The sequence below is a fragment of the Hippopotamus amphibius genome, chromosome 3, assembly GCF_030028045.1.
Source record: "Hippopotamus amphibius kiboko isolate mHipAmp2 chromosome 3, mHipAmp2.hap2, whole genome shotgun sequence".
Classification (NCBI taxonomy): Eukaryota; Metazoa; Chordata; class Mammalia; order Artiodactyla; family Hippopotamidae; genus Hippopotamus; species Hippopotamus amphibius.
In genome coordinates, this window is record NC_080188.1 from 126896673 (window position 1) to 126912329 (window position 15657).

A 15657-nucleotide genomic window follows, 5' to 3' on the forward strand; every position below is an offset into this window, starting at 1 on the left:
AGGGGAGAACCCGCGGCCTGCTCCCCAAGCCCCGCCCGGTTCAGGAGAGTAACGGAGCCAGCTTTAGGTGTGAACACTTATTTATTTACACATTGTAGTCGGTAGGCAAATTACCCAGCCCAGCCTATTCAAAAGTCCAGATCTCAGACTACCACGCACACAACCTGCAGACCCTTCCCTTCTCCAGAGCCCCTGGGACGGAGGCCTAAGACAACCAGAAAGTTCCCCAAAAGCTAAGAACTAAATTCAACGCCTTCAACTGATTTCTTTCCAAAATGCCCATTTTGTTTGTTAAGTACTCAGACTTCTCAGCTCTGCCCCATTCATACTTTTTGCTCTCCTACTGCCCACCCACCCAAGACTGTTAATAATAATAACAATAATAATAACAATAATACTGTAATAATATTAATAACACTTCACATTTGTACGAAGCTTACAGAATGTTTTCACATATAGCATCTCATCTGAGTCTCCCAACAGTTCTGTGAGGTAGGTATTCTCACCTCCCTTTTACAGATGGCGTAACTGAGGCTCAGAGAGAGAACGGGATTTGCTCAAGGCCACACAACTAGTTAGTGGTTAAGCTAGGACTTGATCCCAGCACCCCATTTTCAAGTCCAGTGTTCGAACACCACAGCTACCACTCTAAAGTGGAGTGACATTTCTTACCCCAGTCAGGCCTGAGGGGCGGCCTAAGGAGGGAGGAGGCTGAGACTTCTCAGACTAGGGGAGGGAAGGGCTCAGCAGTGACGCGGGGAGTCAGGGTACTTTGCCTTCAACTCCTGTTTGAACTGACGGTAAAGGATCTTATTGTGCTGATTTTCGGCCTCCTTTTGGGGATGGAATTTCAAAGCTTCTTTGAAGCCCTTATGAACCAGGAAACCTTCGTTCAGCACCTCGAAATCGAATCCTGCCACGTGCAGCTCACAGGCCTGTGGAGGGAGAGACAGGTCAGCAAAGTTTGATGACATTCCTAGGGCAGAGACTGACACCCCTGCTCACTCCAGTATTCCTGTTCCTCTGCAGGCATCCTGGATCTTCCAGCCATCCAACCACCTCCTGAACTATGATCCCTCCTGCCTCATTGCCTCCCTTCCATCCAGAGCCACTCATGGCTCCCTGACCCCACCATCCCTCCTGCCCCACTCCCCCTGCCCTCTGCCTTATGAGCACCTGGCTGATACGGTTGAAGCCATACTGCCGAAAGCGCTCGTCGAAGGTGGGCACCTTGCCTCCGGCCACGTAGAATGGCTCCCAGGGGTCTTGCCAGGGCACCACGTAGGCAGGCCTCAGCAAGGTCTCTTCTGGCAGGTTGACCCAGCGGGAGTAGTTGGTGGGTGCCTGGCAGGGGGTGCACAGCCCATAATAGAAGGGCCGCACCTCGCCCACCTGGTAGAGCTGCAGCAGCTCGTTTTTGTTGGTGGGCATGCGACGGGCTCGGCGGATCTCGAAAGCAGGCACCACCAGCGCAGTGCCCGCCCACTGCTTGCTCTGATCCAGCATTTCCCGCAGACCTCTCCACAGCCCCTCACTGGGCACCATGTCCACGTCGATTACCAGGGCATAGTTGGCCCCCTCACGAGCCAGGTTCCTCAGCAGGTTATTGGGGTAGGAGACATTGGTGCCCAGCGCGTAATTGATCCCGGGCTGGGCCACCCTGGCTAGCTTGTCAAACACCTCCTGGCAGGACCGCAACAGGGCAAATTCCCCTGGCTCTCGGGGGTCAGGCACGGCGGCCTCATAGCGTGAGGGGCACACAAGGTGCATGGCGACCCTGGCGCGCATATCAGGGCAGTGGCTGCTCAGCGCGTAGGTCAGCACCGTGGCCAGTTGCGCTTCCTCCTTCGTGGCGGCGAACACCGACACGGATAGCGGGCCCTCCCAGCGCTCCAACAGGCCCGACAGGTGCAGCAGGTTGTCCACACTGGCGTGAGTGGCCAGGATCACATCGTTGGGGTCCATGGTGGTCTTCAGTAGGCCCCTGTAGACGCGGTAGTCGCCGCTAGCGTCCAGGACGCCTCCGGAGGCCAGCGCGGTGCGGAGCTGCGCCTTGACTTGGTCCACCGACCGCGGGGACGGGGGAAAGAATTCGAAATATTGGTCTTGCTCCTCCTGCCCGTGCATCCCGGACAGCAGCGACAGGTAGAGCAGTTGCAGCATCGCCACCAGCATTAGTGCGGCCAACAGCAGCTGGTAGAAGGCGCACCGGATGGCGTAGGACATCTGCATGGCTCTCGGGGCTCGGGGCGCGCAGCAGGGACCACCGGGCCGCAGCCTCTGCCAGCCGCCTCAAGCCAGGATTTACCGCAGCGTGCCGAGCGCGGCCGAAGCGAGCCGAGGCGAGCCGAGCCCCGAGCGCAGCCCCGCCCGCCCGCCCGCACGGGCCTCGGGCGCGCCAGCTCGCCCCCTGCGGGCCGGGAGGAGCTACTGCATCCTCCACCCGCGCCGCGCGCCTTGCAAAAGCTGGAGACTGCTCGCCGCTGCGCCGCCACGCCGGCTGGGTTCCCAGGGACATGCACCCCCTCCTCCGGGTCAGCGCGCGACCTCCTGGACCATGCGCGTCCTGAAGCCCCCGACTCAGGGAGGGGAAACTGTGGCAGAGCTTGGCTGCAGAGTGGTTAAGGATGGCGCGGGTTCCCGCCTGCGGCAGGCGGAAAGAAACACAAAAAAAACCCTTTCTGTCCGCCGTGTTCCCCCTCCTCTAGGTCTGATCAGGTCCGTACCAAGTACCTGCAAGGGGCCCGGAAGGCGCGGAGATGAGAGATAAGGGAATGAGGAAAAGCTTGTTCTTTGTGGGACGAGGTGGCCGAGTGGTTAAGGCGATGGACTGCTAATCCATTGTGCTTTGCACGCGTGGGTTCGAATCCCATCCTCGTCGGTTGCGTTTTACACGGGAGATGAGTCATAATTTTCACATCCTGATGTCTGCAGCAGCGCGTTGAAGAGAACTGAACCGGAGGTGGGACGCAATTCAACCCAGACCGAGTCTGTCTTCTGTCTTTGTTCAGCATGCCTTTCTGGCCGTTTCATACGCCAGGTACCGAGACCGTATGAGCAGAGGTCGGAGGTGTGATTTTCCTTCTCCCTAGAAAGAGGGCAGGGCTTGGTGGCACCAAGAAACCAGAACCAGAATAATGGCCAATGCCAAATTGGGGGCCAATGTGTTATCCGCAGGAACTAGAGAAGACCCCCTCCCCAGAGGAGCTGCTCTGTCTAAAGCAGTGGAACTTGGTGGTGGCGGTGATGTTTGATCATTTAAATCATTGATCTATTCGGTGCATGGATTCCCCTCCCCCCAGCACTTCTCCCGGGGCCCAGACCTTGTGTGTATCCACACACACACTTAGGCAGAAGGCCTCGAATATCCTAACACCAAAGTACACAGAAGGTGCTTTATAAGTGTTTGTGGAATGACTGATCCATGGACTCTTTAAAAGAGGAGAGGCTGTGGGGAAAGGCAGGTACTTAGAACGGTCTGAGCTCTGTGAATCTTGGGAAGGTTTGAGATAGTCTGGGGAGGGCCTCCAAGGTCAGAATAAAATGTTTGCCTGCTACTCCACAGCTAGGGAACCAAGGTTGTTGAGTTGAAGAAGGATCAGGAGACCTACATTCTGTGGCCCCAACTTGTGGAATCTGATGCTGTCTCCAGGTAGGTTGTGTCAGAATCAAGCTGAATTGCAGGACACTTAGCTAGTGTCAGAGAATTGCTGGGTGTGGGGGAAAAAACCCCACACATCAGAATTGATGTCAAAATTGTATATAGAAATAAAACTGAATATTGTGTATTCTTGAATCCTACAACTTTGCTGAATCCGTTTATTAGCTCTAATTGTGTGTGTGTGTGTGTGTGTGTATTCTCTAGGATTTTCTGTATGTGTGTATATCATTTTGATTACAGATAGTTTTACTTCTTCCTTTCCAATTTGGATGCCTTTTATTTCTTTTTGTTGCCCAGTTGCTCTGGCTAGCACTTCCAGTACAAAGTTGAATAGATGAAATAGTGAAAGCAGGCATCCTTGTCTTTTTCCTGATCTTAGGGGGAGGACTTCAGCCTTTCACCAGTAAGCATGACATTAGTTGTGGATTTTTCATAAACACTTTTTATCATGTTGAGGAAGTTCTTGTGTATTCATTGTTTGTTGAGTTGTTTTATCTTGAAAGGATGTTGGATTTTGTCAGATGCTTTTTCAACATCGGTTGAGATGATCAGGTGGTTTCCCCCCTCATTTCATATTTGGTGTATTACAGTGATTGATTTTTGTATATTGAATCACCTTGCATTCTAGAGTAAATCCCACTTGGTCATGGCATATAAATCTTTTAATATATTGCTGGGTTCAGTCTGCTGGTATTTTGTTGAGGAATTTTACACCTGAATTCATAAGGGATATTGGTCTGTAGTTTTCTTTTCTTGTGATGTCTTTATCTAGCTTTGGCATCAGGGTGATGCTGGTCACATAGAAGGACTTAAGAAGTGTTCCCTCCTTTTGTATTTCTTGGAAGAATTTGAGGATTGGTGTTAATTCTTTAAATGACTGGTAGAATTTGCCTGTGAAGTCATCTGGTCCTGGAGTTTCCTGGGAGGTTTTTGATTACTGATTCCATCTCATTCCTTGTTATAGATATGTCCAAATTTTCTTTTTCTTCTTGAGTTACTTTTGGTAGTTTGTATGTTTCTACGAATTTGTCCATTTCCTCTAGGTTTCTCATTTGTTGGCATACAATTGTTCATTGTATTCTCCTATAATGCTTTTTATTTTGTATAATTGATAGTAATGACCCCTTTTCATTTCTGATTTTAGTAATTTTAAAGTCTTCACTTTTGTTCTTAGTCTATTCAAAGGTGTGTCCATTTTACTGATTGTTTCAAAGAACCAACTTTCAGTTTCATTGATTTTCTCTGTTGTTTTTTATCTTCCATTTTGTTTATCTCCACTCCATCTTTATCATCTCCTTCCTTCTGCTAGTTTTGGGCTTAATTTGCTTAAGATCCTTAATCCTTTTTAATGTAGGCATTGACAGCTACAGGTTTCCTCTCAGCACGGCTCTCATTACATCCCATAAAGTTTAGTGTGTTATTTTCATTTCCACTTGTCTCAAAGCATTTTCTAATTTCTCTGATTTCTTTTTTAACCTGTTAGTTGTTTAGAGGTGTGTTGTTTAATTTCCACATATTTGTGAGGTTTCCAGTTTTTCTATTATTGGTTTCTAGTTTCATTCCACTGTGATTGGCGAAGATACTTTGTGTGATTTTACTCTTTTAAAAATTATTGCAGTTTTGTTTTGTGGCTTAATATATGATCTCTCCTGGAGAATGTTCCACGTGCGCTTGGGAAGAAGGTATATTCTACCGTTTTTAGGTAGAGTGTCGTGTGTATGTCTGTTTGGCCTATTTGGTTCTAGTGTGTTCAAGTCCTCTGTTCTCTTGTTGATCTTCTGTCTAGTTCTATCCTTTATTGAAAGTGGGATCTTGGAAGTCTCTGTCATTGCAGACATGTCTATTTCTCCTTCAATTTTGTCAATTTTTGTTTCATATTTTTTAGGACTGTTGTTAGATGTGTGTATATGTTTATAATTATTATATCTTCTTGATGGACTTACCCTTTTTACAAGTATATACCATCTTTCTTTGTCTCTTCAATGATTTTTGAATAAAGCCTATTTTTTTCCTGATATTTGTATATCCACCCCAGCTGTCTTTTGGTTCCTGTTTGCACAGAATATCTTTTTCCATCCTTTCACTTTCAACCTATTTGTGGTTTTGGCTCTAAAGTGAGTATCTGGTAGACAGCATATACTTGAATCATTTTAAAATCCATTCTGACAATCTCTGACTTTCAGTTGGGGAGCTGAATCAATTTACAAACCAGGCGGTGTCTTCCTCATAAAAGGGTGAGCAACTGGAGGATAAGGACTGGCCTTTCAATGTTTGTGTCCCTCCACCGAGCATATCTCAGTGCCCTTCACGTAGAGCCCTCTCCAGCTATTTGGTCATGGACACTGGCTGCTTCAGAGGGAACCTGGGCCTGTTGGCAGAGCTGTGTCAGGCTGGGGAGGTAGGAGTGGCTGGGGGGCTTGGCATTTGGAGAGGGATGAGTAAGTGTAGCCCATCAGCCCAAGTATTTGTTTCTAACATCAAAACCAGCTGCATCCTGATCTGAAGAGAAAGTTGGGCTGGGTATACCAGGAAGGAGGATAGGAAGAAGGAATTCCAGGTTGTGACATCATAAGGACACCTTTCTGGGCCCATCCTCCACTGCTCAGCCCAACCTGGGCTTGTTCCGGATGAACGGGGACCAGCACTGTTGGGTTCCCTGGGATGGCTGGGTCTGGCAGGTCTAGGGAGCTTTTGGGTACAACGGTCAACAGTCTGAAGGTGGAAAAGGAGAAGGGGACTTAGGGAGCATTGGGGTCCTGCTCCCACCCGTCCCAGCCAAAGGGTAGAGTTAGGCCTAGTGGTCTGCACAAGATATGCCCAGGACTACAACCACCATTTAGTAAATGTCAGTCTGTACTCCAGCACTTCCTCCAGGACTCCAGTCTCCAGGAATCCCAATTCCCACTGCTGGGAAAGGGCCTTGCTTCGAACCCAGGACTGTGGGTCAGGGCACATGCACTTAACCACCAAGTTAAATGGCCTCTGTAGGGGCAGCCGCCTTCTCTCCTGTAGGCCTCCTTCTCTCTCTAATCCCTGCTTAGGCCTCACCCGTAAGGCCCTTCATCATTTGTCCCCAGCCCACTGCCCCAGCCTCATCCTCTCCCCTTCCCCTCCCTTACACCCTAGGTGCTCCTCCCACCCCCTGCCCTGCCGCCAGAAGTCCCCACTGTTCCCTGAATATTCCATGTGCATGCCTTCCACATTTTCTGGTACCTCTGCCTGGGATGCCCCTCCCCCACCTCAGCCCAGCGAGCTCATATACATCCCTCAAGGCCCAGTGCAGGGGACACCTCCTCAGGGATGCCTGCCCCAACTTCTAGAGTCTCATATTACATATTCTTCAGGGTCCTCACAAGCCCCATCACAAGTTAACATTCTATTGCCCGTGGCCTTGGGAGCAGGGTCACAGCTCCTTCGTTTCAGGATCACCAGACCAGCCAGAACCTGGCACAGTGAAAAATTTTCAAAGGAATGAATCCTCATTTGGGGTTGGCCCTGTGCCTTTATGTCAGTTCCTGAGGTCATAGCTTGCCTCATTTTCCTCTTTGGTAGCAAAACAGCCTCTGGCTTCTGAGCAGGGGCCCTGCACTGGCTCAGTGCCTGGTATATAACAGCTGCTCAGGGAATGGTCACGGAAGGCAAGAGGGCAACTAGGCAGAAAGGCAGTGCCTGTAATCTCAAAACCCCCTGCTTTCCTCTGTGCTGGGCAGGGTAGCACAGGTGTGTGGTCTGGAAAATTGGCTGACTGCCTCTCGAAGGCTCCATTTCTGAGAATGGGGAGCCTGGGGAGGCGGGGGATGCTGGTGGGGGTAGAGAGAGTGATAGTCATCTGTGTGGCCGGACACTCCGCCCGGGAACACGGCTCCGAGCAGGCCAGTACCCCTTAGCCATCAAGTGGTCAAGAGGGCCCAGCACAGGGATGCCCATAAATCCCTCCCCCTCTCAGGGCCTTGGCCATCCCATCTGTCAAATGGGTACAGTCCTTCCCACCCCACCCAGCTCATCAAAGTCAATAGAGCTGAAAGCATTTTAGAAATAAAGACTCAGTGAATTCACTGTACGAATGAAGAAGGTTGTTATTAGACCCAGGATCGGGGTCAGAGGGAAAAACAAGCAAAAAGATGGAGGAAGTGCTTAGGGCTCTCACCTTGAGCCCCTTGCGGAAAAGGGAAGCAGGCAGCGGGCAGGAAGAACAGCACCTACAGGGAGGTGGGGGCTGGGTCCTGCCTCTACCAAGAACTGGCCCCTTCCCTCAGGACTCAGTTTCCTCACCTGTACAATGGGGAGAACAATCCCTGCCGGCCTGCCTCCAAGGGCCACAACGTGGCTTCAGTGAGAGAGCGGATGCAGAAGAGCTTTGCAAACTGTAAAGTGCAGTGCACACATGCAGGCTAACTGCAGTTCCGGGACCCAGGCCCAGCTGGGCACTGGGGAGTAGACACAGTAAGTACTGGCGATGGAAACACTGTTTGAGGCCCAAGGTTCCTTTGAGCATCCTCAGATCCCTAATACCTTCTCACTGGTCCCCTCAACTTCCCTGGAATCCTCTGTTCTAGAGTCCGAGAGATTTGACCGTGGGGTCGCTGAGGCCTGGAGAGAAGAGGAGCTCCCGCCCTGGGCTGGCCCCCACTCCCACTCTGAATCTGAGGCTGCAGCTACACCAGCCACACAGTTGGCCAGGCCCCACCTGTGGCCTCTGAGCCCCAGCATTCGGCCAGTGGGTTTCTCATGATTAACACATACACTCTGGATGGTGGGGAAAGGCCATTGTCCTCGGTCCTCTTTTTCCTGATCATTACCCTTTCAGCGAGGTCTTGTGTGCATCTAGGTAGTCTGTCTTTGCGTCAGCTCCACTCCCAGGTGAGGGTTGAATGGCAGGGGGTGAATTCTTCCTTGTAGCACCCCAGGTGGCCACTGGCCCAGGAAGGAGAACAGCACCCGCCTCTTCCAGGCACCCCCAGACCTAGGGGCCCCAGCCCAGCAGAGGCTTGAGCCCATCCCATCATTCCCCTGTGCTGGGTCTCCGCTCCGAAGAGAAGACGCTGGGGGAGGCCTGGATGGAGCACATCAGAGCAGCGCCTTGAAGAGGAAGGAGAGGGAGGCTCCACAGGAGAGCCCCAGAGCCAGGAAGAAGGTCATGAGGGTGCCGGCCACCTCCCTCTCGTGCGGCAGCACCTGCCTAGAACACACAGGGGTAGGAGCTCTTAGAAAATGTCAGGCCCAACCTGGACCCAGCCCCATGCCCTCTGCCCTTCTTACAACAGGATGCCTGAGTTCTAGTCTGGGCTGGCCCAACCTCTGGTCACTATAATTAGGCCCTTCTCTCTGGACTCTAGTTTCCTGATCTGTAAAATGGGGCCACTGGACATAGACATTTCTCATGCCCCTGGAGTCTAGATGCCACTGCCTTCCTTCTTGGCAAAATGTCCCCTACCTGGTCCTCCCTGTCACCTCTACTCTCCCTGGATTCTCAACTCCATTGTCCCTAGAACTCTGCTTGTGATCAAAACCTTAGCTCTCCTGCAACTGAGAATTTGGGGGAGTTGCTGGGCCCTAAGGAATGAGAGTCCGACCCATTTATTTCACAGATGGGGAAACTGAGGACCAGAGAAGAGGCTGCAAAATCAGTGCCTGGGCTACTTTATTGGGCAGGAACCTCCCCAGCCAAGTCCTCCCCTCTCCAGCTCCTGGCCTGGGGCCAGCTCAGCAGTTAAGGCCTGACCTCACAGGTGGCACCAGGGAGGCCTGGAGACAGCCTAATACCTGCAGGCTGTCCTCCCTCAAAGAGCTAGCCCACCTCGCCACTCCCCGGCCCTCCCTCCACCTCCCCATCCCCCAGACCTGGGCGCCAGGCACATGGTGAGGGACACCAGGTAACCATTTGAAACAGCAAAAAGCAGCATGAAAGTGATGAAGTAGGCGTCCTGTGGGAAGAGGATGGGCAGCCGGGACCTCTCGGGCACGTGGCACAGCATGAAGAGTGGCACGAACAGGACACGCAGGCAGACCAGCAGGGGCAGCAGCCGGCTGTCCTCATCTGGCTGTGGCAGAAGGTGGGGGTAAGGGCAGACCCTGGGAGCAGGGTCTCTGCTCCGGGAACACCCCAGAGCTATCAGCTATCACTTCCCCTGACCTATTCCACATGAGCCAGTGAAGACCCAGCACTTGGGCCTCTGGAGAGCGAGGGGCTGGGCCACGGCCAGCCTGGGGCTAGCCTCTGCCTCTCTGAGCTCCAGTCTGTGCTCTCTCCATGGCAGAACTAGAAGAGCATCTTTGATTTTCAAAGTTAGTTGCTCTGAGCAGCCCTCGGGGTTCCAAAGACGCGTTGGGGCAGAGGGGTTTGGAAGCTGGGGATCCAGGCCCCATCCTGGCTTGGATGTGCTGCTTGTGGGATCTTAGTTCCCTGACCAGGGATTGAACCTGGGGGCTCAGCAGTGAGAGCTTGGAATCCTAACCACTGGACCGCTGGGGAATTCCCAGAGCAGCTCCTCTTTGATCTACTTTATTTGTTGGTGTCCTTGGAAGATTTCATTTAAAGAAGCAGCATCTTGGCTAAAAGCAATCCAAATACTAGGAATCTTGTCCAACCTCTCATGCGGTGCAGGAACCTCCACATACCAGTCTCTAAGCACCGGGGTCTGGGCCCTTGGCTGCATGCTAGAGGCACAGGTCAATTGGACATGGCTTCTGCTTTCAAAGAGTTCACAGTCCAAGCCCTGGCTTGCATACCTCCAGGGGCCAGGTGTCCACTGCTAACAGGCCGGCTGTTCCATTACCAGACCCAGACCAGTGGGACTGTTGGGACATCACCTTTCTGTGCTCTTTCACACCCTCTGGTCCCCGGCTGCTTCCCCAAACTGTCAGGTCACCCCAGCCTAGGTGTGCTCACCCACAGGAAGTAAGAGGTCAGGCTCCGTCCCAGACAGTCCATGACATTGAAGAGGAGGAAGCAGCAGATGGGGTTGAAGAACTGACCTGGGAGGGAGAGAGGGCTCATCCTGGTCCCGGCTGCCCTCTTTCCTCTCTCCCCCTCATTCCCACTGCCCTGTCCTCTTCTGCTTCCCAGCACTCACTCCACTTCCCAGGACTGGTGGAGCTGGTCACCATGGCTGTGATGGCGGGGAAGACGGACAGGGTGACTGTGAAGACCAACACGAGGCACAGCGCCGTCAGCCAGATCTGGGAGCCGGAGGCAGGGGTGTGAGTGGGCGGGCAGGCCCGGAGCCCAAAAGCAGTCCCAACCCTCCTGCACAAGCCCTGGCCCAGGAGCAGGACACCGGGGCCTGGCTCAGCGTGTCCCTGACCCACCATGACCCTGTCACCTTGGGGTGGACAAGGTGAGTGTTAAGGCCCCAGTCCACTCTAAGAGTCTCTGGGGAAGGCTGGGGAGAGCAGCCCTCTCTTCCCCAGGGATGGTGGTTGGGGGCTATATCCAAGTCAAACCTTCCGGAAGACAATGAAAACTGAAGGTTTTTCTGGTTTCTGGGGTTCCTCTGGCTCCATCTCTGTCTCCTTCTCAGAGTCAAGATCCAGAGTCAGGCCTGTCTTCTGGGGGCTGTTGGGAATGCTGTTCTTCTCATCTGGGGCAAAAGGGGAGGGCAGGGTCATGCTTGTGACCCATGCCTGTGACAACAGGCTGGAGGGAGGGAGAGTCCAAGCAATGAAAACAAATGACCCTCTACCAGCCCAGGGTGCAGGCAAAGAGAATTAACAATGGAAGTATGCTGAGCTACAATATATTAAGCCCATACATGTGCCAGGCAGAGTTAAGCACCTTAGACAATTTTACTGCCATTGCTTGACAAATAAAACGGAGGCTCAGAGGAGTTATGTGACGTAACTAAGGTCACACAGCTTGGATGTTATGAAGCTAGGATTCAAACTCAGATGCACTTGGATCTAGAACTTGCATGCCTGAAGCTCTACTGCCTCCCCATTCTATAGAGGAGGAAACTGAGGCCCAGAGGGCAACAGGGATGACTTCAATCCCATTGACTTCCCTTTAAGATTGTCTGCCTCTGCTCACATGAGGCTACTAGGGATGAGGGCTCTAGTTGGGGACAGAGGGGAGATGCTTCCCTGTGGAGGTAGCTCTAGCCTCCTCTGGGTCCTCCACGTCCCCAGCAGGGTCCCATGCTCACCAGACTGGAGGAGCTCAGCTTTGGTCTCCAGCTCCTGACCTGGTGCCTTCGATGGTTTCTTAGCCAGGTAGTAGCGGGCAAACTTCTGCAGAAGGAAAGTGTTGTCCCTGCCTGGCTTGGCTGAGGTGCCTGGATCCCTCCCCACCCTGTTGACTCAGAGGTTGGGGTCCCCCAGTGGCTGACTTCTTTGGGGATCAGGACTGGGCCCAGGTCCCCTCTGCTTCCTTTGGCCTCTCTCAGGGCCTCAGACTCAGGGCTGTATCTGTGATGCTCTGAAGTGGGCCTTGAGCCCAATACCAAGCTCACCAGTTGGGGCAGGCTCAGGTAACACACGATGGACATGAGGATGCCCACACAGGGCGTGATGAAGTACCCCAGGGCAGAGGTCTGGGCATCCACACCACCTGTGCAGAAACTTCAGCTGCGGGAGGGAGGTGGCTGGTCCACCAGCTCCCACAGGGCTAACAATCTTGTCCTACCTCACATTACTCATGTCTCACATTCACCTCCCGGCCTCTTCCATTCCTCCCACTGACAAACTCAGGACCCTTGTGCGGGGGGACCCAGCCCAGCCTTTACTACTCCCACTCTTCCCCATGTGTCATTTTTGTTGAGCACCTACTATGCGCGCGTTACTACTGCACGAGCCTTACTGTCTGAGGATGGAGCTATAATACTCAGGTGGGGAAACTGACATAGGTAAGTGCCTTGTCCAATGCCCCTGGTCTGGGAGCAGTGGGACCGGGATTTGAACCCAAGCCTATCTGAATCCCAAACCTGTCCCCGCCTCCCTCAACCTCAACCTACTGCCACATGCCAGTGCTGGCCTCAGGAATCCTGCCCCGGCCCCAAGTTAACCCAATCCTCACCCAGTAATTCTCTCGTTGTAGAACTCAAGAACCCCAAACCCAATCCCCAGCTCCCCATCACCCCATCACCTCTGTCTCTAGATGGAGCCCAAGGCATCTCACTCTTGGCACACTCCCTCTGCTCCCCAGAATCCCAGAGGACACCCCTGCCCTGCAGCCACCACCCCTGCCCTCCAGCCACCCAAGTCTACTCACTGGCCATGGACATGAGCATGGCAAGGGCAGCAAAGATCCCAGCCAAGCCCTGGCCGCTGAGGAAGAGGGTGCTGTATGTGGAAGGCATGGTGCCCAGTTGCCCGAAGAGGCTGCCCTGCAGAACTGCACAGAAAGCTGTGGAGGGACAGGATTGGGGGCCGCTGCTCAACTAGGCAGGCCTTGGGGGCTCCCTGGAGGAGGTGTCTGCAGGGTGCATAGCGGACTCCAGACTAGGTTGGGTAGGCGTGAGACCCTGGGCACTCCAGTGTAACACCCCACATTCATCCCTCTTCCGAGGTACAGCCCTATGTGGGAGGGGCTAGGGGCCAGGAGATCTGCTCTTAGGTCACTGTGGGGCCTGGGACGAGTGACTTTTCTTCTCCCCTCGGTCTCAGTTTCTCATCAGGGATATGGGCGATGCTACTGCTGTCTTCCATTCTTGGATAGTTTGGGCCCTTTCAGTTACAAAGAAGAGGCTGGGCTGAAGCCCTGGGGGGCTGGATGGGGAGGTAGAGAGGGGCAGCGGTGCTCACAGTTGATGAACCAGACAGAGGCCATGGTGATGGAGAAGAAGGGCCTGGGGCTCATGTCCACCTTGACCAACACCGCCGTCAGGGTAAAGAGCAGCAGGATGGCCAGCAGGCTGCCCAGAATCCGCACAGTTTCAGGGATGCTGCTCGTAAGGGAAGAGGGCAGAGTGAGCATCGCTGGGCCCAGGCCAGGCGAGGGGAGTGGGGCAAGAGTTTCATCGCAGGGCTGGACAGTGGGGATTGGGGAGAGATGCAGGGGGAGGGGAGGGAGGAAGGATGAGAGGTCTTCCCTGGGCCCAGATGGAACTGCCTCAGCAAAGGCGGGGAAGGGACCATAGAGGGATGGCCTGGGACTGAGCCCAAGGGGCGGGGCTTCTTACCACTGGTACAGGAAGGAGTTGAGGAGTGTGAAGAGCAGCAGGGGCAGCTGGGACAGCAGCGTCACCCAGTTGTTGAAGTTGAAGGTATCTGCAGGGCTTGTGTGGTTGGTGCCCAGGGTCTCGGTGGTGCTGTTGGCCCCTGCCAGCCGCCCTTGGAAGTACTGCCAGGATGCCAGGGGAGTGAGGTACAGGGTCACCCTACAGCCTAACCTCAGGAACCCCCTAGCATTCCCCCTCTGCCTCCTCCCATGCCTGGGACTGACTGCGGGACTGACTCTCTGTCCTTGCACTGTCCCCAGCACCTGGCACACAGTCGGAGCTCGATGAACGTGCACTGAATTGAATGGCTGAAGTCTGGGACTGAGCCCAGGCCCTAAGAACCCCCAGTGTGGGCCTTGCTCCATCTGTGGATCACCCCTCCCCTCCTGTGCCCTGGTGCCAGCCCCCACCCCCACTCCTGCAGCAGCTTCTAGGCTCCCCAAGCTGTAAGCCAGGGAGCTCCTGCTGTAAGCCAGGCTCTGGCCCAGGTACTGACCAACTGCTTTCTCTCTGGAACTCACATCCTGCCGCAACTCTGCTTAACTCTCCCTCCCCTCCCTGCCCGCGGCTCCCTGTGCCTGCAGGGCAAAACCCCAAAGTTTGGGAACAGCATTTGGGGCCCTTCAGAACCAGACCCTGGTCTCCCTTTTGTGCCCCATGTTCTGTTCCGTCCTGCTAAGCTCCAGGCATCCCAAGCTCTGGCCCTTTCTCTGAATAGGCTGGCACTCTCCTGCCTCTCGGTGCCTTTGCAAGGCTGCTGTCTCCACCTGGAGCGCCCTCCCCCATCTTATCCCTCCCCTCCCCCAACACAAATGCTTTACCAACCCTCCTCCCAAGTTACAAATCACCTCTTCTGTTGAGCAGAAGGAATTTCTCCCTCCCCTGGGGACCCACAGGACTCCGTTCCAAGTCTGGGAGGGCACATGTCACATATTATTAATATTTCTTAGGCACCCATCTTGCTCTTAAGACCATGGGCTGATTCATCTTTGGGTCTCCAGGGCCCAGCACAGAGCCGGGCACTGAAGAGGCATCTGGAAATTTGTTGCATTTAATATACGAGAATAACCCAGTCCCAAAGAGAACACAAGCCCCACATTCCTGCCTTCCCTTGACGGAATGTAAGCTCCATGAGGATGAAACCTTCCTCTGCTGTGTTTCCTCCTGTTCATAGTGCCAGGAACTCTAGGTGTACATTAACTATTTGCTGGATGAATGAACGTGATTCATGCTATTTCAAAGAAAACCTAAGGCGTGGATAACCCACTTTTGGAGTGACTAGCCCAGGAATAATGACAGGCAGGGGAAGTAGGTGGGTAGCTCCTTGCTTGTTCCACAGGATCCCCTGACCTGGTGGCTTTGCCCCTCTAGGATCTGGGCATCCCTGAAGGCTTGGTCGTCCTAGCCATGAGAGAGGCACCTCCCCTCTCTGAGGCTCCTGCTGCAGCCGACAAACGGAAATAAAGAGGAATCAAAGGCGGCGTGGCGGGGAAAGGCAGCTGGAGGGGCGGATAGTGGTTGTGGCCGTGGGGCTGTCACTCCAGCCGCGAGTCTCACCGGGATGGCTGTGATGAAGAAGTTCCAGGGAAGAAGGGTGCCCAGTCCTAGGATAAAGAAGCTGATCCCGACCAGGTGGTAGCTGTGAGGATCAGTCAGAAGGTCAGCCGGAGGACGTCCCGCTTCGGCGGCCCCTCCCGCCTCCCAGGCCAGCTCCGCCGGAGAGCGGACTACAACCCCCATCACCCAGGCTCAGGCACCCGAGGGAGGCGGCTGACGGGAATTGTAGTTCCAACTGGTCTGCTGTGAGCTTTGGAGAACCCAAAGGGAGCGGGTCTGCGCTGC

The 15657-nt window shown here is 53.8% G+C and overlaps 2 protein-coding genes and 1 non-coding gene across 3 annotated transcripts; 1 reads left to right on the top strand and 2 right to left on the bottom strand.

Annotated features, from left to right (window-relative positions):
• Positions 1–62: 62 nt before the first annotated feature.
• On the bottom strand, positions 63–2325 carry B4GAT1 (beta-1,4-glucuronyltransferase 1). Its single transcript, XM_057727740.1, has 2 exons — positions 1177–2325; positions 63–935 (listed from the first exon to the last, which is right to left on the bottom strand). Exons 1-2 carry the CDS (start codon positions 2230–2232, stop codon positions 744–746), a joined length of 1248 nt encoding a protein of 415 aa, XP_057583723.1. The 5' UTR covers positions 2233–2325; the 3' UTR covers positions 63–743.
• Positions 2326–2799: 474 nt separating this feature from the next.
• TRNAS-GCU (transfer RNA serine (anticodon GCU)) lies at positions 2800–2881 on the top strand. The gene has a single exon. It is a non-coding gene; the product is annotated as a tRNA-Ser (tRNA).
• A 4838-nt stretch (positions 2882–7719) lies between these two features.
• SLC29A2 (solute carrier family 29 member 2) lies at positions 7720–15555 on the bottom strand. Its single transcript, XM_057728215.1, has 11 exons — positions 15373–15555; positions 13777–13937; positions 13400–13539; positions 12867–13001; positions 12109–12206; positions 11803–11887; positions 11105–11241; positions 10735–10840; positions 10551–10636; positions 9503–9702; positions 7720–8840 (listed from the first exon to the last, which is right to left on the bottom strand). Exons 1-11 carry the CDS (start codon positions 15553–15555, stop codon positions 8729–8731), a joined length of 1443 nt encoding a protein of 480 aa, XP_057584198.1. The 3' UTR covers positions 7720–8728.
• Positions 15556–15657: the final 102 nt, after the last annotated feature.